The sequence below is a fragment of the Oryctolagus cuniculus genome, chromosome 14 (genome assembly GCF_964237555.1).
Source record: "Oryctolagus cuniculus chromosome 14, mOryCun1.1, whole genome shotgun sequence".
Lineage (NCBI taxonomy): Eukaryota > Metazoa > Chordata > Mammalia > Lagomorpha > Leporidae > Oryctolagus > Oryctolagus cuniculus.
Window position 1 is genome coordinate 66,086,786 of NC_091445.1, and position 23,218 is coordinate 66,110,003.

General features: G+C 41.5%; 1 protein-coding gene and 1 pseudogene across 1 annotated transcript; both read left to right on the forward strand.

Moving 5' to 3' along the window:
- The first annotated feature begins 4,725 nt into the window (after positions 1-4,725).
- Positions 4,726-22,212, forward strand: CARD6 (caspase recruitment domain family member 6). Its single transcript, XM_002714122.5, has 3 exons — positions 4,726-5,088; positions 7,228-7,785; positions 16,969-22,212. The coding sequence occupies exons 1-3, from the start codon at positions 4,806-4,808 to the stop codon at positions 19,248-19,250; spliced, it is 3,123 nt and encodes a 1,040-aa protein (XP_002714168.2). The 5' UTR covers positions 4,726-4,805; the 3' UTR covers positions 19,251-22,212.
- LOC100355297 (large ribosomal subunit protein uL22-like) lies at positions 21,557-22,212 on the forward strand (annotated as a pseudogene).
- Positions 22,213-23,218: the final 1,006 nt, after the last annotated feature.

The window sequence follows — 23,218 nt, forward strand, 5'->3', positions numbered from 1 at the left end:
TATTGTACACTGTGTTGTTGAGAGTATGTTAAGTGTTCTTACCACAATTAAAGAAACAGGATACAAAATTAGTAAGGTTTTTTGGGTTAGCACAAGAAGGGTTTCACTGGGTTAAAGTTAAAATGTTGGCAGGATTGCCTTCCTTTCTTGGAGGCTCTGGGAGAGACCAGTTTTCTTTTTCTTTTTCTTTTTTTCTGTCTTTAAAAAAAATATTTGAGAGGTAGAGTTACAGACAGAGAGAGGGAGAGACAGAGAGGTTTTCCATCCACTGGTTCACTCTGCAGTTGGACGCAATGGCTGGAGCTGGGACAAGCTGAAGCCAGGAGCCAGGAGCTTCTGTGTCTCCCATGCAGGTGGGCCATCTGCTGCTTTCCCAGGCCATAGCAGAGAGCTGGATTGGAAAAAGAGCAGCCCGGAGGAACTGGTGCCCATATGGGATACTGGCGCCACAGCACCAACCTCCTTGTTTTTGCCTTTTTCAACTTCTGGAATCTGCCCAAACACTTGGTTTATTGCCCCTTTCCACCTTCAAAGCCGGTGGTGTATTATAGTTTCTCACTTTGTGTTACTCTCTTCTACCTCCCTCTCCTACTTTTAGGACTTCTTGTGATTACAGTGGTCCAATCCAGGTAATTTCTCTGTTTTAAGATCAGCTACTGGAGCCAGTGTTGTGGCTTAACAGATAAAGCCATCACTTGCAATGCTGGCATTCCATATGGTGGCTGGTTCGTGGCCCACCTGCTCCACTTCCAATCCAGCACCCTACTAATGGCCTGGGAAAGCAATGGAGTATCACCTACGTGCTTGGGCCCCTGCTACCGTCATGGGAGACCTAGAAGAAGCTCCTGGCTCCTGGCTTCAGCCTGGCCCAGTGCTGGCTGTTGCAACCATCTGGGGAGTGAACCAAAGGATGGAAGATTTCTGTCTCTCCCTCTTTCTCTCTAGCTCTGCTTTTCAAATAATGAATGAATGAATGAATGAATAAATATTTGGAAAAAAAAAAAAGATCAGCTACTTAGCAATTTACATCCATCTGCAGCCTTAATCCTCATCTGCCATTTAACATTTTCACAGGCTGTGAGGATTAGCACAAAGCCATGTTTGGAAGTGTCCAGGGGGAGGAGGGATTACCTGCCTATAGATGTGTGAGAAATGAGATCAGTGTAGAAAGGGCAAGACAACTGTCAGCCATTAAAGAATCAAGTAGAGTGGCTGGGGCACAGCCTTTCTGACAGGCATTATGTGAGCCTCTTTATCCCAAACACTCCCAGAATTGAAAACATCGGAGAAAATTAAATATTTTCCCTGTTCTAATACGAGGTGTTTCTTTTCTGTGAAAATAAGACAGAGTGAAGTAGCACCTTGACAGTAGGAACTCCATTTTGGAGCACTTGAGATTCCATTCTGAGAAAGCACACCCCCTCCCCCCCTCCTTGTGAGACTCTGGTCTGAAACTATGATCTCAAATAGTCGGACAATAGCAGTGCACTACGTCACCCTTGGCAGAGCACAAAAACCCCCTAGCATGATTGCTCAAGCTTAAAAGTAGAGAGGTTGCACCTGGGTTACCTGGGCTAATAATGAAGATGTGATTTGTCTGTGTCTTACATTAATGTCAAGTCCTGATTGCTATTTGTAAGATTGTAACTGGTATTGTCAAGATTATGATAAATATTAATTTCACTTAGGTTTTATGTTATGTTGACCCCAGTAACCATATACTCTCTTTTGATTTTATGTACTCTCTTTTGATCTTAGCAACTATGTATTCCCCCCTTCCCGGTTTTGCAGTTTTTGCCTTTAGAAACCCTAACCTTTGGTTATTCGGGGCTGCTCTGCTCATGTATGATCAGACAGCCCCAGCATGCTGGATAATCAATAAAGCTTCCCCTTGCTGTTTGCATAAGAGACGTGTCTCTTGGTGACGTTTTTCGGGCGGTAACTCTAACAGTAGTAGAGCAGCCAGAACTTGAACTGGTGCCCATATGGGATGCCGGTGCCATAGGCAGTGGTTTAACCTACTACTCTATGGCACTGGCCCCTTAACCAACAACTTTGCCACTGGGCCAAATACCTGCCGCTGTGGATTTATTTTTAGCTTTTAAAAAAACTGTTATGCAGTATGTAATGTTTTGAGATGTACAGTTTTCCCTTAATATTGTTATGATTTCTGTAGAGTGTAGGTCACTTAAATGCATTCTTTTAGAATGTTGTATAATTTTGTTAGAAAATTTCTATTTTCACCCAGTTTCCTGTTGATAGTCATTTAGACTGTTTTCAGGTTCTTGTGAGCTGTGCAACTGTAAATAAAGACCAACTATAGGGGGTCGGCACTGTGACTCACTAGGTTAATCCTCCGCCTGCAGCACCAGCATCCCATATGGGCGCTGGGTTCTAGTCCCTGTGGCTCCTCTTCCAGTCCAGCTCTCTGCTGTGGCCTGGGAGGGCAGTGGAGGATGGCCCAAGTGCTTGGGCCCTGCACCCGCATGGGAGACCAGGAGGAAGCACCTGGCTCCTGGCTTCCAATCGGTGCAGTGACAGCCATAGCAGCCATTTGGGGGGTGAACCAACGGAAGAAAGAAGACCTTTCTCTCTGTCTCTCTCTCACTGTCTAATCCTGCCTATCAAATAAAAGACCAACTATATATTTTTTTTTAAAACACAATAAAAATTGTTAATAAAAACAAAAGATTTTAAATGCTAAATAGTAGTGTTTAAAATAAAAAGCATTAATCCCCCTGTAAACGTATCTCCAGGGTTAACCAGTGTTAAAATTGGATATCTCTTTCTGGGCTCTCTTTAATGTAATATCTATCTGTATAAACATATAATACACCATGCATACTACATTTTAAAACAAAAAGAAAATCTATAATTGCTGTTTTCTATAACAGTGTATCATGGATATCATCACTTGTTAATACATAGAGACCAAGGGGCCAACATTGTGACACATGGGTTAAGCTAGCAAAATGCCCTATGATTTGAGTCCCCATTGCTCTGCTTCCAATCCAACTTCCTATTAATGAGCCAAAGAAGGCAGCAGATGACTCAAGTGATTGGGTGCCTGACACCTCCATGGGATTCCTAGGTCCAGTTCCTGGCTCCTGGCTCCTGGTCTCAGCCTAGCCTAGCCCTCCCTGGCTGTTGTGCCCATTTGGGGAGTGAACCAGCAGATGGAAGATCTCTGACTCTTTCTGTGTCACTTTGCCTTTCAAGTACATAAATGAATCTTTAATTATATATGTAAATAAAGAGAGAGATACTTCATTCTTTTAAACAAAAGTTTATTGTACTTGAAAGGCAGAGTGACAGAGAGGAGAGACAGAGAGGGAACTTTCATCAACTGTTCCATTGCTCCCGGAGTTGGGCCAGGCTAAAGCCAGAAGTCAGGAACTCCATCCAGGTCTCCCATTTGAGTGGCACGGGTCAAAGTACTTGGGCTATCTTCTACTACCTTCTCAGCCATTAGCAGGGATCTGGATTGGAAAAAGAGGAGCTGGGACTCAAACTTGTACTCCAATATGGGATGCTGGGATCATAGGCCACAGCTTAATCAGCTGCTCCACAGTGCCAGTCCCTACTTCATTCTTTTTAAGAGTTCTTTGGTGTTTCTTAACATACCAATATTTATATTACAAATCCCCAATTTATGGAAATTCTGGTTATTTTTAATTTTCTGGTTTTATGCACAATATTGTAATACTGTTTCTTCTACGTACATCTTTGGGGATTTGTGGGATTATTACCTTAAGATCATTTTCTAGGAGTGGAATGGCTGGATTGAAGGGTTTGAATTTGTATTTTTAGCTATTAGCATATTTACATATTATAGCCCTTCAAAACAAGTTTTGGGGGGTTTTTTATTTAATAAATATTTTATTTATTTATTTATATAAATATTTAATAAATATTAAATTTTATTTTTATAAATAAATATTTTTTATTTAATAAATATAAATTTCCAAAGTACAGCTTTTGGATTACAGTGGCTTTTTCCGCCCCCATAACTTCCCTCCCACCCGCCACCATCCCATCTCCCACTCCCTCTCCCATCCCATTCACATCAAGATTCATTTTCAATTCTCTTTATATACAGAAGATCAGTTTAGCATACATTAAGTAAAGATTTCAACAGTTTGCACCCACACAGAAACACAAAGTGTAAAGTACTCTTTGATTACTAGTTATACCATTGATTCACATAGTACAACACATTAAGGACAGAGATCCTACATGGGGAGTAAGTGCACAGTGACTCCTGTTGTTGATTTAACAATTGACACTCTTGTTTATGGCATCAGTAATCACCCTAGGCTCTTGTCATGAGTTGCCAAGGCTGTGGAAGCCTTTTGAGTTAACCAACTCCAATCTTATTTAGACAAGGTCATAGTCAAAGTGGAAGTTCTCTCTTCCCTTCAGAGAAAGGTACCTCCTTCTTTGATGGCCCGTTCTTTCCGCTCAAAATCCAGTTTTATTATCATCCCACTAGAGCTCAGAATGGGGGAATACCTAGTCAATCCTGAAGTTCAAGAGAGGCTTCTTTAAGAAGGTGACTCCTTGATGAGATATAATCAAGCCATTAAAAGAGCATAAAAATAATCTGCAAGGAGTCAAATCTGAGAGTGCAAAAGCTGGATTCCCCATTGTGCTTGTTCAAATGCACCTCACCCACAGTAGGCATCATTTACATATTTACCAGATAGAGGCTGTCTTTGTCTTTTTTTTTTTTTTTTTTTTTCCCTCTTAGTTACCCTTCCAAAGGATTTCATAACTCATTTCCTGGTCTAGAGAACACAGGAACAATGGACACTGAAAGTGTTCCTTCAGAGATCATAGAAAAAGAACGAAAGACTTTGCTTGAAATCCTCCAACAAGATCCGGATTCTATCTTGGACATGTTAACCTCTCGGAGGCTGATTTCGGAAGAAGAGTTTGAGACTTTGGAGAATGTCACAGACCCCCTGAAGAAAAGTCGAAAGCTGTTAATCTTGGTGCAGAAAAAAGGAGAAGTGAGCTGTCAGCATTTTCTCCAGTGTTTATTCAGTACTTTTCCAGAGTCAGCTGCTGTTTGGTGCTTAAGTCGTGGTAAGTTGAATTTTTACACTTTTAAGAGTGTGAGGGAGGGGGTAGAAAAAAAGAAAATATTTGCCACCTTCATTTTTGTTTGTTTTTTTTCCCAGATGTAATTTTCACTGAAATGGGAAGGGGGGAAAATGCCCTGAATTTAAAAAGCAGGGAATGATGTTTATTGTTGTTTTAGAGGATTGATAAATTGTCCAAACTGTCCCCCAAACTTCTGGTTGTTTTAGCATTCTGTTCTGACCCTGACATCCTAAGCTCAAAGGGTAGGAAAGAGAATACTGTTAGTAATGACACCATCTGGGGTCTCTTTTTCAAGTAAGTAAATGCATGGGTATTCATAGTTCTAAGACCATAGGTGGCATATTTCACTTAGTATAGCTATTTTGAAAGCTTAGGGGAAATAATTTTTAGCACATAGAGATGGTAGATCAGTAACTTCATTTCCTCTGTGATAAGTTAGCAGAACCCCATTTTCTGAAATAATTAAAATGCTAATGCTAGTTCTTTTCAAATTTATTTAATATGTTTTAAATTAAAAAAAATTATTTACACATTTGAAAACTATAGTGACAGAAAAAAGGGAGAGATGGAAAGGTCTTCCATCCATTGGGTCACTACCCAGATAGCCCAACAGCTGGGGCTGTTCCAGGCAAGAGCCAGAAGCCTGGAACTCCATTTGGGCCTCCTATGTGGGTGGTAGGGGCCCAAGCACCTAGGCTATCCTCCACTGCCCTTCCAGGTGCATTAGCAGGAAGCTGGATCAGAACTGGAGCAGCCAGGACTTCAAACAGTACTCTGACATAGAATGTTAGCATTGCAAGCAGCAGATTAACCTGCTGCACCACAATGATAGCCCCTATGTTTTGATTTATTTAGCACTTAATAATTGTACATATTTGTGGGGTACAGTATAATATTTTAATACGTATTTCTAGTGTATATAATAAGATCAATGTTATTGGTATATCCATCACCTCAACTATCTATTATATTTTTTGTGTTAGGAATATTCAAAATCCTATTAATTGTTTTGAAATATGTACAAAAGCTTGGAGTTGACACTGTGGTGCAGCAGGTAAAGCCGCTGCCTTAAGTGCCGGCATCCTATATGGGCGCCGATTCTAGTCCTGGCTGCTCTACTTCCGATCCAGCTCTCTTCTGTGGCCTGGGAAAGCAATGGAAAATGGCCCAAGTCCTTGGGCCTCTGCACCCTCATGGGAGACCTGGAAGAAGCTCCTGGCTCCTGGCTTCGAATCGGCTCAACTCTGGCCATTGTGTCCAATTGGGGAGTGAACCAGCAGATGGAAGACCTCTTTCTCTCTCACTCTCTCTCTCTCTCTCTCTCTCTCTCTCTCTCTCTGCCTCTCTGCCTCTCTCTCTCTCTGCCTCTCCTCTCTATGTGTAACTGTGACCTTCAAATAAATGAATAAATAAATCTTTTAAAAAAAGAATTATATACAAAAGCTGATTCTTAAGTGGTTTGATGATAACCAGTGGTAGATACTGGAGCAGTTTTTCCAGAATGTGTTGTTGTTTTGCAATTCTATAAATTACCACTAGAGGCAGGAGGAACTGCTTTTCTAGGAACTGAAAAAATATTCAGTATTATTTTAAGAGAAGTTAGAGAGGTACAGGGCTCAGATGAAACAATGAATATTAATGATCTCTAAAGTTAGACAGCCACATATACTTAGAAAATTAAGTTTTATTATTTCTAGGGCATACTATTCAAATTAACCCATTTTTAAAAACTGATTAGAAATTATTGGGATGAGATTTCATTGGCAGTTGTCCCCAGAAAGCCAAGTTTCTGTAGGTTACAGTAAGTCCACAAGTAAACACTGTTAATAAGATTCAATTATTTTGTTTCACTCACTTACCCTGTGAAATTACTGTGAAAGGCTGAAACTTTTGAACAAGGTGTTGGTATAATCTGACTCTTTTTCCCAATGAGAAAGAAGAAAGTTCTGACAGTTGACTTGTGTTGCTATGCAACTTTTGTGGAAGTGGAAGATATTTCTCCCTTCCAGTTAAAAAAAGAAGGATGATGCTTTGAGGTCTTGCAACTAGAGTTATTATACAATTTCTTTTTGTTAATATCCAGAAACAAAACAAATAACCAAACCTCCTTGTTCTTTTCAGAATGTTTAATGCATGAGAATAATGCACCTCCTCAATCAATGGGGGTTCCCAAGAAACCAAAGAATGATGCCTTTGCACTTGGAAAGAAACAGCCTGGGAATCCTGAGAACACATTGTCCTTCAAAGAGAAGGAACTCTTGGATTTGGAAACCTCTGGGATTTTCAGAAACAAGAAAACTACATGTAAGGAAACTGTTTTGTCTTCCAGTGAGAATAAGAAAGAAAACAACGCACTGAAAGTCTCATTGCCAAATTCAGTTGAAGAAGTTGAATACAAAGTTCCAGCAACAATTACCTATTTAAAGGATGGACAGAGATACGAGGAGCCTGATGATTCCTTGTATTTAGGGGAAGAGGAGTATCTGGAAATTGTTGGATACCCTAAAGATGCAGAACCCACTGTGGAAGAGAGGGATTTTGAAGACCCAGGGCACGTTGTATATGATGTGGAAGGGAACTCTGAGTATTCAGAAGCTGTGGTGTTTTCTGATGAAAAGCAGAGTGGTGAGGACTCAGAAACCAGCATTTCATTGGAGGAGGAGGAGGAAAGTATGGAAGGTATGGATGTGATGTGTGTAATTAGTTAGGCAACAACATGAAGGAGCACTCAGAACCTAGGCAATGAAGGACAGTACAGTGGCCCCTCAGGATCCACAGGTGATTTGTTCCAGGACCCCCTAGGGATGCTAAGTTCTGCAGAATGCTCAAAATGGCATAGTATTTGCATGACATCTATGAATATCTCCCTATATACTTTAAATAACACCTCAAACAATGTAAATGCTATAAAATAGTTAGATTTTATTGCTTAGGGAGTAATGACAATAAGGATGTCCACACATGTTCAGTACAGATGGAAATTGTTTTTCAAATATTTTTGGTCTGTGGTTGGTTGAATATGAGGATATGGAACCTGTGAATACAGAGGGATGACTGTTCCAGCAAAAGTAAATATTGATATTCAGCTTATAGGTTTCTGTGATCACCTCCCATCATGCATATAAGGAGTTGCTAACCCTTAATCTTAGGTGTTACCTTCCATTCTTCAGATTAGACCATATTAGTCATTAAAGTGACTATGTAATGAAAGAGGCATGCAGAATATAGGTATAACCATTGAAATGAAAATAGTAGATATATTTGTGTTGCATGGTTTGAGATTCCCAAATCTTGTTACTTGGCTTGATCCAGTTCATAGCTTATTTATTTATTTAGAAGGCAGAGTGACAGAAAGGGAGAGACAGAGAGAGGAAGAGATGTTCCACTTACTGGGTCACTTCCCAAACGTCTTTAATGGCTAGGGCTAGACCAGAGGGAAGTTGGGCCAGGAACTCTGTCCAGGTCTTCCACATGGGTATCAAGGGCCCAAGGTCTTAGGCCATCTTCTCTTGCTTTCCCAGGTAATTATAAGGGACCTGGATTGGAAATGGGGCAACTGGGGCTGAAACTTGCACTCCCCTGTGGGAAGCTGGTATCACAAGTCACAGCTTAATTCACTGTGTCACAGTGCTAGCTACAGTATCATCTTTATGAAGAGAATTATGTCAGTACAGTATGCTTTTTCTTTTTAAAGCTGTTTTATTTAGTTAGTTTGAAAGGCAGAGAGAAAGAGACAGACAGACAGACAGGTCTTCCCTATGCTTATTCACTCCTCAAATACCTGCAACAGCCAGGACTAGCCTAAGCTGATCCCCAGAAGCCTAGAACTCCATCCTGGTCTCCCATATAGGCAGTAGGGAACCAAGTACTTGAGCCATCATCTGCTGCATTCCAAGGTGTGCATTAACAGAAATCTAGATCAGAAGCTGAGTAGCCAAGACTCAAACCAGGCTCTTCAATATGAGATGTGTGCATCCCAAATGATGTTGTATTATAATTGCTGTTATAATACCTACCCATCAGCACAGTGTCTTGAATCTGAATATTTCTTATGAAAATTCAAAACATGAGAAGTGTTTCTTTTGGAGAAATAATATCTGGGAAAATAAACCTCACCAACTCTGAGTGAGGAATGGAGGGGTAACACCATCTCACATTAAGTCCAAATCCTGGGGATTTTAATCGTCTTCTGTGTAGAAAAATAATTTCTCCTAAGGTTCTTATAATGACTTACCACAAAATGGAAGGCTTAAACAATAGAAAACAAAAGTTGATTGTCTTGCTGTTATGAAGGTCAGAAATCTGAGGTCAAGGTTCTGGTAAGTTTGGTCCCTTCTGTGAAAAAGAATTTATTAGTAGTCTTTGATGGTTTGCTGGAATCCTTTTGATGTTCCTCAGATTGTAGGAATATCAGTGTGGTCTGCCTTCATTTTTAAATGGCTTCTCCCTGAGTGGATGTCTCTATGTCCAAATTTTCCTTTTTAATGACATCAGTCACACTGGACTAGGGGCCACTCTGAAGACCTCGTGTTAACTAATTATGTCTGTAATGCCCCTGCTTTCAAGTAATATCACAATCTCTGTACTGAAACTTAGTATTTTAATATATGAATTTATGGAAGACAAAATTCAACCCACACCTCTTGTCTTACCCTCATCCTCATACACCTTTCCTTTTTTTCTTTTCTTTTCTTTTCTTTCTTTCTTTCTTTTTTTTTTTTTTTTTGACAGGCAGAGTTAGACAGTGAGAGAGAGAGAGAGAGAGAGAGAAAGGTCTTCCTTTTCTGTTGGTTCACCCCCTAAATGGCTGCTATGGCCAGCACACTGCAACTGTTGCGCTGCGCCGTTCTGAAGCCAGGAGCCAGGTGCTCCCTCCTGGTCTCCCATACGGGTGCAGGACCCAAGGACTTGGGCCATCCTCCACTGCCTTCCTGGGCCACACCAGAGAGCTGGACTGGAAGAGGAGCAAACGGGACAGAATCCGGCACCCCGACCTGGACTAGAACCCGGGTTGCTGGCACCGCAGGTGGAGAATTAGCCTAGTGAGCCGCTGCACTGGTGCTCATATACTCTTCCAATACATTATATTAGTTGTTACATGAGGTTGAATTCATTAAATCATTTAGTGCATAGTATAACTGTTGTTCAGCACAAAGCCATTTTTTTTGCCTCTATTCCATTTTTTTCCTTCATTCTTCATTCTCATTCATCTTCTTCCCCAGATAACATCATAATATTGCCATGTGTCTCTTGAGTATTATTATTTTGTTTGCATAAGTTTTTTCTATATCAGTTATTTATTGCCATAATAATGCTACATAACAAACCATCTCAAAATTGAGTCGCTGAAAACAAGTTTATTATTGTTCACATGTCTATGTTTAGCTGAACAATTCTTCTGGTCTTCACCTGTGCATTTTTATCCAAGTAGTTGTGAACTGGTCTCTTATATTCTATCAGGCTACTTTGGGCTTGTTCTCAAAGAAAGATCGGAGTAAGTGGGGTATATTTGCTTATTAAAGATGTATTTATTTACTTGAAAGGCAGAGTGATGGTAAAAGGAGAAAGAGGGATGGATGGATAAAGGGAGGGAGAGAGAGAGGGAGAGGGAAAGAGAAAGAGAGAGAAAGAGATTTATCTTCATCTGCTGGTTTACTCCCCAAATGCCCACAATAGCCAAGGTTGAGCCAGGCTGAAGCCAAGATTCCAGAACTCCAACTGGGTCTTCCATATGGATGTCAGGACCAGAGTATATGGGCCATCATCTGTTTCTCCCTCCCAGGTGCTTTAGAAACTAGATTGCGAGAATGATGAGTTCCAGTACAGGCATGGAGTTCAGAGTTGGTCACCTATAGAGGGGCAGAAAAGTTTGGTTACAGTTAGAGGTTAGTGAGTTTACACAGCGTGGCACTTCCACCATAATCTCTAACAAACCCATTAGGACTTTCCTGCCCTCACTCAGTCGTTCTTAAAATCATTTATTCTGGGGCCGGCGCTGTGGTACGGTGGGTTAACTCCCTGGCCTGAAGCGCCGGCATCCCGTATGGGCGCTGGTTCTAGTCCTGGCTGCCCCACTTCCCATCCAGCTCTCTGCTGTGGCCTGGGAAAGCTTGGGACATCTGCATCCCAAGTGCTTGGGCCCCTGCACCCACATGGGAGACCCAGAAGAAGCTCCTGGCTCCTGGCTTCAGATCTGCGCAGCTCCGGCCATTGTGGCCATGTGGGGAGTGAACCAGCGGATGGAAGACCTCTCTCTCTCTCTCTCTCTCTCTCTGATTCTCTCTCTCTCTGTCTAACACTTTCAAATAATAAATCTTTTTTAAAAAGTCAAAAAAAAAAAAAAAAGAAACTAGATTGCAAGTGGAGTAGCCTGAACTTGAACCAGCACTCTGATACAGGATGTAAGCATCCTGAGCAGTGGCTTGACACACTGCATCACAATATCCATCCAGGCAGGGTATATTCTTATGGTGAGGGCAGAGGAATTGGCAGGAGTGGGTGTGGGTGTGGGGTGAAGAGGATAGGAGAGAAAGAAAGAGGGAGGCAGGGAGAGAGTGAGCAAGAAGTAAAGGCCCTTTGAGGCTTGATCTTAAGAATTATCAGGGGCCGGCGCCGTGGCTCAATAGGCTAATCCTCCGCCTTGAGGCGCCGGCACACTGGGTTCTAGTCCCGGTCGGGGCGCCGGATTCTGTCCCAGTTGCCCCTCTTCCAGGCCAGCTCTCTGCTGTGGCCAGGGAGTGCAGTGGAGGATGGCCCAAGTGCTTGGGCCCTGTACCCCATGGGAGACCAGGATAAGCACCTGGCTCCTGCCTTCGGATCAGTGTGGTGCGCCGGCCGCAGCGGCCATTGGAGGGTGAACCAACGGCAAAGGAAGACCTTTCTCTCTGTCTCTCTCTCTCTCACTGTCCACTCTGCCTGTAAAAAAAAAATTATCAGGCCCTGTTTTTTAGGGCTGCTTAAAAAATCACTGCAAATGAATGTTTAGAACAATAGAAATTTATTATCCACAGTTTTGGGGAACAGAGTCTGAAATCAGAGCATCAGCAGGATCCTGCTCCCTTTGATGGTACTGGGGAAGGATCCATTCCAGGCGGGTCTCCTAGCTTCTGGTAGCCTCATGTATTTCTTTGTATGTGACCATCTTCTCCCTGTGTTCTCTTCATGCTACCTTTCCTCTAGACATGTCTGTGTGTCCAAATTGCATTTTTAATAAGGATACCAGTAATACTGGATTAGAGCCTGCTGTGATGACCTCATTTTAACATGATTATCTCTGTTTACAGACCTTTTTTTTCTTCTTCTTCTTCATCTTTTTTTTTTTTTAAGATTTATTTTATTTATTTGAAAGGCAGAGTTACAGAGAGATGGAGGGAGAGAGAGAGAGAGAGAGAGAGAGAGAGAGGTCTTTCATCCTCTGGTTTACTCCCCAAGTGGCTACAACAGCAGGAGCTTAGTTGATCCAAAGCCAGGAGCAAGGAGCTTCTTTCAGGTCTCCCAAGTGGGTGCAGGGGCCCAAGGACTTAGGCCATCTTCTACTGCTTTCTCAGGTGCATTAGCAGGGAGCTGGATCAGAAGTGAAGCAGGTGTGACTTGAATCGGCTCCCATATGGGATGCTGGTACTGAAGGCCAGGGCTTTAACCCACTGAGCCACAGCACTGACCCCAAGAGACCTTATTTTCATAGTAAGTCCATATTCTGATATTACTGGGGCATTTCTGTATATCTTTTTTTTCAGAGGATACAAATCACCCTATGACACTATCACTTCTGCCACATTTTGTTGGCCAAAGAAAATCACAAAGACAACCCAGATTCAAAGGTTTGGAAAAACAAATTCCACTTCTTTCAAAATAGGATTGCAAAAGATATGAAGACCAAGAAAGCCATTAATTGTGGCTATGATTGCAACCAATCTAATACCTTGTTAGCAAACCAAGTCAAGAAAAGTCTTAGTACTTTAATTCTTTTAAAGATTTATTTATTTGACAGAAAGAGTTACAGAGAAAGGTAGACACATACACACACAGAGAAAGAGAGGTCTTCCATCCGCTGATTCACTCCCCAAATTGCCACAACAGCTAGAGCTGTGCTGATCCGAAGTCAGGAGCCAGGAGCTTCTTCTGTGTTTCCCACGTGGTTGCAGGGGCCCAAAGACTTGGGCCATCTTCCACTGCTTTTCCAGGCACATTAACAGGGAGCTGCATCAAAAGTGGAACAGCTGGGACTTGAACAGGTGTCCATATGGGATGCCGGCACTGCAGCCAGGAACTTTAACCCACTGCACCACAGCATCAGCCCAAAAAGTCTTAGTACTTTCAATGTCATTGCAATAGCTGCCCATCCACTCTAGTTGACTAGAGGCATGTGACTATCCATTGTCTCTCACTTGAATAAGGTTTGTCTGTGTGGCTGGAAACTGAAAATAAAATCCAAACTTCTCTAACTCAAAACAGGATTTTTGGGGTGGGTGTTGTGGTGAGGCAGTTTAAGCTGCTGCTTGGGACATTTGCATCCCATATTAAAGTGCTTGTTCTGGTCATGGCTACTCTGTTGTGATACAACTTCCTGCCAGTAAGCCTGGGAGGCAGCGTATGATGGACCCAAGTACTTGTGTTCCTGCCATTCATGTGGGAAACCCAGATGGAGTCCCTGGCTCCTGGCTTTGACCTAGCCCAGCCCTGGGTGTTGTGGCCATTTGGGTAGTGAAGTAGTGGATGCAAGATCTCTCTTTCCTGTCTATCTCATTCCTGTCACTCTGCCTTTCAAATACATACATTTTATAAAAACAAATATTATATAGACATTAAAAAACAAAAGGTCCTCATGTTTTTTGGTCATGTTAAATTTCATGCTTCTCCCAAAATACAGTGTTAAATCCAAATATCAGGAAGACTGGGTTGTAGTATGGGACCGGTGCTGTTGCATAGTGGATAAAGCCACTGCCTGCAGTGCCAGCATCACATATAGGTGCTGATTTGAGACTTGGTTCCTCCACTTCCTATCCAGCTCTCTGGTATGGCCTGGGAAAACTGTGAAAGATGGCCCAAGTTCTTGGGCCCCTGCACCCGCATGGGAGACCCGGAGGGAGCTGCTAGCTCCTGGCTTCAGATTGGTGCAGTTTTGACTGTTGTGGCTAATTAGGGAATGAACCAGCGGATGGAAGACCTCTCTCTCTGCCTCTCCTTTCTGGGTGTAACTCTGACTTTCAAATAAATAAATAAATCTTTAAGAAAAAAAATAGATTGTAGTATTATAGATCTAAGAATCTGGATTTTTTAAAATCTGTTTCATTTCTCAATTAACCTGACTGATCTCAAATTTTAAAATTTTTAAAAAAATTTTTGAAAGATTTATTTACTTATTTGAAATTCAGAGTTACAGAGACAGAGGGAAAGACAGAGAGATCTTTTCCACTCACTGGTTCACTATCCAGTTGGTAGCAAAGGCCAGGCTGAAGCTAGGAGCCAGGAGCTTCCTCTAGGTCTCCCACATGGGTGCAGAGGCCCAAGCACTTGGGCCATCTTCTGTTTTCCAGGCACATTAGCAGGGAGCTGGCTGATCTCAAATTTAAAATCCCTTCTTAGTGGGTAGGAGCTGAAATATTTGTTCATTTCTTTTTGCCTTAGGTAGGCTATTTTTGTGAGTTTTTGATTTGAAAAAGTGATATTAGATCCTGGGTATTATAAGTTATTATTATTATTATTATTATTATTTTTGCCTAGCTCTGTATTTAATTAGATATGTCCTTGTTTGCATCCACTCTGTTTCTTCTGTCTGCTGCATGTAACACCGCTGATACCTTGTCAGCAGTGGACATCTGGCTTGGATTGTGTGGATGCCAATATCTGTGCTGAAAAAGTAGAGAATTGTCATCCTAAGGCAAAGTACGGAATAAGTAAGAATAGAACTTAAAAGCTTTTTTTAAAGATTTATTTGAATTATAGAGTTACAGAGAAAGGGAGAGACAGATCTTTCATTTGCTGATTCATTCCCCATATTGCTGCAAAGGCTGAGGCTGGGCCTGGCCAGGCCAAAGTCAGAAGCCTGGAACTGCATTAGGGTCTCCCACCTGGGTGCAAGGGCCCAAGTACTTGGGCCATCCTCCTGTGCTTTCCCTAGACACATTAGCAGGGAGCTGGATTTGAAGCAAAACAGCTTGAAAACAAATTGGTAGCCATCTGCAATGCCTGTATCATAGGCAGAAGCTTAACCAGCTACACTGCAACACGGGCCCCTTAAAAATTTTCTGCTTGCCCTGGGAACCCTTCATGCTAGTATAAACTCACCTTCTCATTTTTTTTTTAACCCAGCTCAAGAAACTTAAAGATTTCTTGTATTTATTTCCTGATTGCTAAATTCTATGTTTTTTTTTCCTTACTTCTGTTGTTTCTTGTAGGCTCTTTTTAAAGCTTACATTAACTTGATGTTGTAAGGAGTAAATCCACTCTTATCTTCCTGTACTAAGCTGTATCTCTATTTCCAAGAATTCGCTAGAAGATACATTTAAAAGTCAGAGATGGGGGGATGGCACCATGGTATAGTGGGTACAGCCACTGCCTGCAATCCCAGCATCCCATATGGACAACTGTTCATGTCCTGGCTGCACCACTTCCGATCCAGCTCTCTTCTAATGGCCTAGGAAAAGCAATGAAAGATAGCATAAGTGCTTGGGCCCCTGCTACCCAAGTAGGAGATCTGAAAGAAGCTCCTGGCTCCTGGATTCCGCCTGGACTAGTCCTGGCCATTTTAGCCATTGGGGATTGAACCAGTGGTTGGAAGATTTCTTCCTCTCTCTCAGTAACTCTGACTTTCAAATAAATAAATAAATTTTTAAAAAATAAAAATAAGAAATAAGTCAGAGATCAGGAGAAATTAGGGACAACATATACGTTCTGAGAAAACTTTGAAGTAAAATCTCCAGTTTCTTCAAATTTAATCAAGCGATAAATTCATGAAATCAGCACCAATGTTGAAAAATCTCATACTTGTATATAATAAAGCATTAACAAGATCTTTCACTGCTGCATGAACATTAGAAAAACAATAGCAACAACAACAAAGCAAACAGAACTGGAAAATCTAAATGATCATCTATAATTAAGAACATATTGGTCCATCCAAACTGGGGAGTACCATGAAATGGCTTAAATTAAATGGTAGACTTCTATATGCTGAACTGAAAAAATGTGAAAAGAATACCATTAAATGAAATTAAGTTGCAGAGTCATTTGTTTAGTATGATGACATTTTAAAAAAGATTTCTCTGAAGGGTAGAGTTACATAGAAGAGAAAGAGAAAAAGATCTTCCATCTAGTGGTTCGCTCCCCAAACAGCTGCAACAGTCAGGGCTGGACTTGGCTGGACCAAAGCCAGGAGCCAAGACTTCATCTGCATCTCTCACATGGGTTGGCAGGGCCCCAAGTATTTGGGCCAACTTCTGCTGCTTTCCCAGGTGCATTAAGAGGGAACTGGATCAGAAGTAGAGTAGCCAGGACTCAAGCCAGTGCTTATATGGGATGCTGGGATAGCAGGTGGTGACTTAACCTGCTGCTTCATAATGCAGACTCCTAGTGTGATAACATTTATGAAAAACTAGAACAGTATCTATTAAGCAAAACTGTTTATTTCTGAATATGCATGCATACTTATGTGCTTGCCTAGAGAAAGGATGGCAAGCCAATATACCATACCATCTTGATGTTTTTGTTAGAAGGGAAGCAGAATTGGCAAAGTGGTAAAAAGGGACTTTCACTTTATTTGTATCATTTCATCTTTTCTAGTGAAATGTCAATTACTTTAAAAGTCAGTAGAGGGAAAATGATTTTGAACAGGGTATTCACCGAGTATCTTCTCTTCTACAGAAAGAAAAAAGGTATTTAAAGATGTCCTGTCACATTTGAACATGGATAGAAGCAGAAAACTTCTGCCAGAGTTTGTTAACCAGTTCTCCTTAGATCGAGGACATAGGTGGACCCCTGAGACTCCAGGAGACTTAGCCTGGAATTTCTTGGTAAAAGTTCAAGCACTGGATGTGACAGCCAGAGATTCATTCCTCAGGCACAGGATTCTGGATGAAGACAATAAAGAGGGATCACTGACTGGAGTGGAGAAGTTGGAAACTCAAGATGTACAAATCATTAATCCCCTTGACGTCATTTGCGCCTCCATGCTGTGTGCAGACAGCTCTTTGCAACGTGAAGTCATGTCAAACATGTATCAGTGCCAGTTTGCTCTTCCTCTGCTACTACCAGATGCAGAAAACAACAAAAGCATCCTAATGCTGGCGGCCATGAAGGGCATTGTGAAGAAGCAGTCGACACAGTCCTCAGGAGGGCCTGTGGGGGATACTGAAAAGTCTCTGACTCGCATGAAGTTGCCTGTCATCTCCTTTGTGCGTTTGGGACACTGTAGCTTCTCGAAGTCCAGGATCCTCAACAGGTTGCTCAGCCCTGCCCAACTGGAACCACGTAAAATATTTCTCCATCAGGATTTGCCTGTTCCAGTGCTTCCCCGGCAAATCTCTGATGGCCTGGTTGAAATAACATGGTGCTTTTCTGGTAATGTTGATCTAAAGGAAACCTCTAATGTTTTCCAAAAGCCTGTTGCTGTGGCCAACCTTCGTGGAGATCTAGAAAGCTTTTGGACACAATTTGGCTTCTTGGTAGAAATTTCCTCAGCTATGTTTTTTTTCACTGACTGCCTAGGTGAGAAAGAATGGAATTTGCTAATGTTTTTAGGAGACGCAGCCATTAAAAGATGCTACTTTATGCTCAGTCCTCAAGCCAAGGAGAATGAAGAAGCTCAGGTTTTCCAGAGGATCCTGAAATTGAAGTCATCACAGCTACTGTTTTGGGAGGGGGAGGAAGGTGGGGATAGGAGGAAGAGCATGAAGGGCCTTCAAGCTGCCCTCCAGGAAGTGATGTCCTCTTCACTCAGGTCTGTGTCTGTGGAGGACATGGCCTCCCTGGCCAGGGAGTTGGGAATTCAGGTAGACCAAGACTTTGAGAATACTCAAGGAATTCACGTTTCTCCCAGTGAAAATGTGGCTGGAATAACTGAAGGTGATGATCAACAAATTCTTAGCCAGCCAAAAAGCTTATCTGGAAGCCAAACAAAGATGCCTGTTAGCAAGCCTGGAGCCAGATACGAAGTCAGCCAGAATCATCAGAATTTTCACCACACCCCAGTATTCATGCCTCCTGGAAGAAACTCCCAGCCCTTATCAACCGGAACTGGAGGTAACTCTAACCATGTTTCCTTAAAAGCTCCCTTGATTAGGGGCTCCCTCCTTGGATCAGAGCAGAGATTTAAGTGGTTCTGTCCTTTGCCCTTTCATTATACAAGCTCCCATGGCCAAGGTACAATTTTTGGCACTCAGTGTCTCCAACCCCAGATGTCTTATTCAGGTGTAAGATTCATGGACTTTTCAAGAACTGCTCGAGGACATCCCACCAATGGAATACTTGGGAGCCCACCAATTCCCATTTTTCAGTCTGTGGGGGCCTATCCTGGGAGAACACAAACAGTGGGAGCTGGGGCAGTAGTCTCCCAGGTGAGTCATTCCAATTCCCTAGGTTTACAGCCTGCAGGAGCTGTAAGGAAACCACAGCCTGGGCCATCCTGGGCCCAAGGAACACAGCTGACTAAAGCAACTGAAACTCTTATGAGAACAACTTCTTATATTAAAGAGCCTCAGTTCTTTGAAACAACAGGAACCATGCAAAAATTGGTAAAACCTGCTCCTCTGCAAGGTGCCCAACTAAAGACAGAAGGACAACCTTCAAATCCCACTTTCCAAACAAGATCACATTCTATCTCTGAGAACAAACTTTTACCCAGCTCTCAGTTCAAATCCAATCAGTCCAAGCCATCCCAAGTTCAGCATTTCCAGTCTAAACCTTCTCAACCTGTGTCATCTAAAACTAATCCTCAGGCAAAACCCCCTCAGCTCCAACCCTTCCAAGCTGTACCTGCTCTACCCAAACCCACTCAACTCATGCCACATCAGCCCCAGCCCTCTCAAAATAAGCTTTCCCAGCCAATATTCCCCAGACTCACTCAACCTAACTTATCCCAGACCAGTTCTTCAAAGGGCAAGGCAAGTCACTCAAGAGGAAGGCCCAAGAGGGTTGGGAAGCACTAAAGTGCTTAGTTCAGAGATCCATGAAACATGTTCTTCATGTAGGCCACTCCCATCACAGAGAAATCCCAAGAGAGGTTCCTATCCTTAACCTGACACAGAAAAAAGGCATGCAAGGCCCAAATTGACATTATTAACATATTCATGACAGTTGGATTCCTAGCCAAGAGAAAAAATTAATTAAGAATAGGACTAAATAATAAATGAATTGAATCCAGTCTTGAGTATTAGCTAATGTTTAACTTGAATGCAGGAAGTGGAGACTGTGAGACAGCCCTACTTGAAGAAAAATGGAGTTGGGGGGTCTCTAATTGCAGGCTGACTATAAAAGAGGGCTCAGATTATCTCAGTGTTGCAAAAGAAACTACCTTAGATGTTTGCTACTCTAAAGGTACCCTGGTCAGAATCTCAGCCAATGGGCAGATAATCCTGCTTATTTTGGGATGATTAAATCAGCTTGCCCTAATATAACACTTGGAAAATAAAATTTTCTCCTTTGATCCTTCCAACTAGAAATAATAATCTAACAGCCAACAAATGAATTATTTTGCCTTGACTTTAGGAATGACCTGTGTATTTCAAATTTTAAATATTCATAATAGTTAAGAAAGTTTGGCTTATTAGAAAATCTGGTAATTATGTTAACCTCATGATTTCAATTTAAAACATATTTTTAGTTTTTATCTTAGGGTTGTGATTTTGAGTTGAAAAGATTGAAATAAATTTCCAAAGTTTGCAAAAAAGTATTGAAATGTTTAACATAATGTAAGATACACAAAATTTATGATTTTATCAGGTTTGTGTTCTAGACACTTGGATAAGTTCTGCTTATTAGAAGCCTTAAGTAAAAAGAATATATTAAATTTAAAACATTAAGTAGAGTTTAATTAACTGAATTTTAAAATGACACCAAATATTAATAAAAGACTACTTTAAAAGTAGGTGTTAATTCAATCCCATCAAGGTGGCACGTGCCAATGCCATCTTACTAGTCAAAACGATCAGTTTAAATTCATAATTGATCATAATGATAGGATTAAGAGTCAGAGGGATCACATAAACCAGACTAGTGATTGCTAATAATAACTGATAGAATCAAAAAGGAGAGAATGATCCAATATGGGAAGCGGGATACACAGAAGATTCATAGAATGGCAGATGTCCTAAACAGTACTCTGGCCTCAGAATCAGCCCTAAAGGCTTTCGAATCTGGCTAAAAAGCCCATGAGAATTTCACAGGCATGGAAAGCCAAGACACTGTGGCAAAAAAAAACAAAAAAAACAAAAAAAAAAACAAAAAAAAACAAAACCTAAATGAAAGATCTCTGTGAGATCCCAGCGGAAAGAACGGGCCATCAAAGAAGGAGGTACCTTTCTCTGAAGGGAGGAGAGAACTTCCACTTTGACTATGGCCTTGTCTAAATAAGATTGGAGCTGGTGAACTCAAGAGGCTTCCATAGCCTTGGCAGCTCATGACAAGAGCCTCGGGTGATTACTGACGTCATAAATAAGAGTGTCAATTGTTAAACCAACAACGGGAGTCACTGTGCACTTACTCCCCAAGTAGGATCTCAGTCCTTAATGTGTTGTACTATGCAAATTAATGGTAAAACTACTACTCAAACAGTATTCTATACTTTGTGTGTCTGTGTGGGTGCAGTCTGTTGACATCTTTACTTAGTATATACTAAGTTGATCTATTTATAAAGAGAATTGAAAATGAATCTTGATGAAGAATGGGATGGGAGAGGGAGTGGGAGATGGGATGGTTGCGGGTGGGAGGGAGGTTATGGAGGGAAAAGCCACTATAATCCAAAAGTTGTACTTTGGGAATTTATATTTATTAAATAAAAGTTGAAAAAAATAAAAAGTGTATGGAAAAAACTGAATTAAAAAATAAATTTTATTTTGGAGTATGAAAAAAGTAGGTGTTAAAATTCATCTGATTATGAACAAAATGGAAATTGGACTTTAGAGCCCCAATTTTTGAATTCTAACTTTAATAATAATGCAGTGCTGGCATCCCATGTGGGCACTGGTTTGAGTCGTGGCTGCCCCACTTCTAATCTACCTCTCTTCCTTGGCCTGGGAAAGCAGTAGAAGATGGCCCAAGTCCTTGGGCCCCTGCACCTGCATGGACTCCTGGCTTTGGATTGGCCCCGCTTCAGCAGTTGTGGCCATTTAGGGAGTGAACCAGTGGATGGAAAACCTCTCTCTCTGCCTCTCTATAACTCTGCCTGTCAAATAAATAAATAAAAATTAAAAAAAAATATTGGTTTTAAATACTAAAACAGTTCCAAGGAGTCTTTTCTGGGTTTTAAGAAAATTGCTTTAGCTCTTCCTGTAAGCGGCCTTAGGTGACCTGCGAAAATGGTTCGCTACTCACTGGACCCAGAAAACCCCACAAAATCATGCAAATCAAGAGGCTCGAATCTTCGCGTTCACTTTAAGAACACTCGAGAAACTGCCCAGGCCATCAAGGGTGTGCATATCCGAAAAGCCACCAAATACCTGAAAGACGTCACGTTAAAGAAGCAGTGTGTGCCATTCCGTCGGTACAATGGTGGAGTTGGTAGATGTGCCCAGGCCAAGTAGTGGGGTTGGACCCAGGGTCGTTGGCCCAAAAAAAGTGCCGAGTTTCTGCTGCACATGCTTAAAAATGCAGAGAGTAATGCTGAGCTGAAGGGTTTGGATGTAGATTCTGTGGTCATTGAGCACATCCAGGTGAACAAGGCCCCCAAGATGCGCCGCCGGACCTACAGAGCCCACGGCCGGATCAACCCGTACATGAGCTCCCCGTGCCACATCGAGATGATCCTCACTGAGAAGGAACAGATTGTTCCTAAGCCAGAAGAGGAGGTGGCACAAAAGAAAAAGATATCCCAGAAGAAACTAAAGAAGCAAAAACTTATGGCTCGGGAATAAACTCAGTATAAAATAAATACGAATTAAAATAAAAAAAAAATTGCTTTAAAGACATGAAACGAAAAAAATCATACTGACACATGGATCAGAACTGATCTTTGAAAAGGAATAATCTCTGGAAACATTCTCATATCACAGTAGGTATTCTTATTTGTGCATGTAGAAAACATTATTGTTTACAGTGTTTAATCTCTCTCAAAGTTATTGTAAGGATAAACAAAAAGGACTATGCATTGAATTGTTTTTTGTTTAATTGCGATTTCTCATCTGTATTCATCAGGAGAAATAGTATGATTAAACAAAATCATTGGTCTAAAAGTGAAAATTTTCAGCTAAAAATAATTTTTTAAAATAACTTTTAAAATGTGTAGTATTAATGGTTATTATTGTTTTCATTTTTTATTTCAAAGAGAAAGAGAGAGATCTTCAAACTGCTGGTTCACTCCCCAAATCCCAGTGCTGGGCCAGGCTGAAGCCAGGAGCTTGGAACTTAATCTGGGTCTACCATGTGGATGGCCAGGCCTCGTACTTGAACTGCCTCCCAAGGTGCACCTTAGCAAGAAGCTAGATCATAAGTGGAGTAACCACATCTCTGCCATTCTCTGAAGTATCCCAAGCAGTTACTACTGCCATGCGAAATGACTACTTTAAATTGTTTTTAAAACTTTCTCTGAATCCATCTTAAAGATTAGTTCCTGAAGGTGAAAACATATTGGGCTGTTGTCACTAACATATTCTGTACCAGTATGGGTCTCGGCAATACAAATATGATACATTTAAATTGGACAATTTGAGGAGTTTAATAAAGAAACTATTTCCAAAGAGCTAAATAAGAAAAGAAAGCAAGGAGCCAGCATTGTGGTTTAGCAAGTTGAGGCACTGCCTGAGATGCCAACATCCCATATGGGCACTGGTTCATGTCCCAGATGCTCCATTTTTGATCCAGTTCCCTGCTAATGTACCAGATGCTCCAAGTGCTTGGGAACCTGCCATCTATGTGAAAGAACTATATGAAGCTCCTGGCTCCTGGCTTCTGTCTAGTCCAG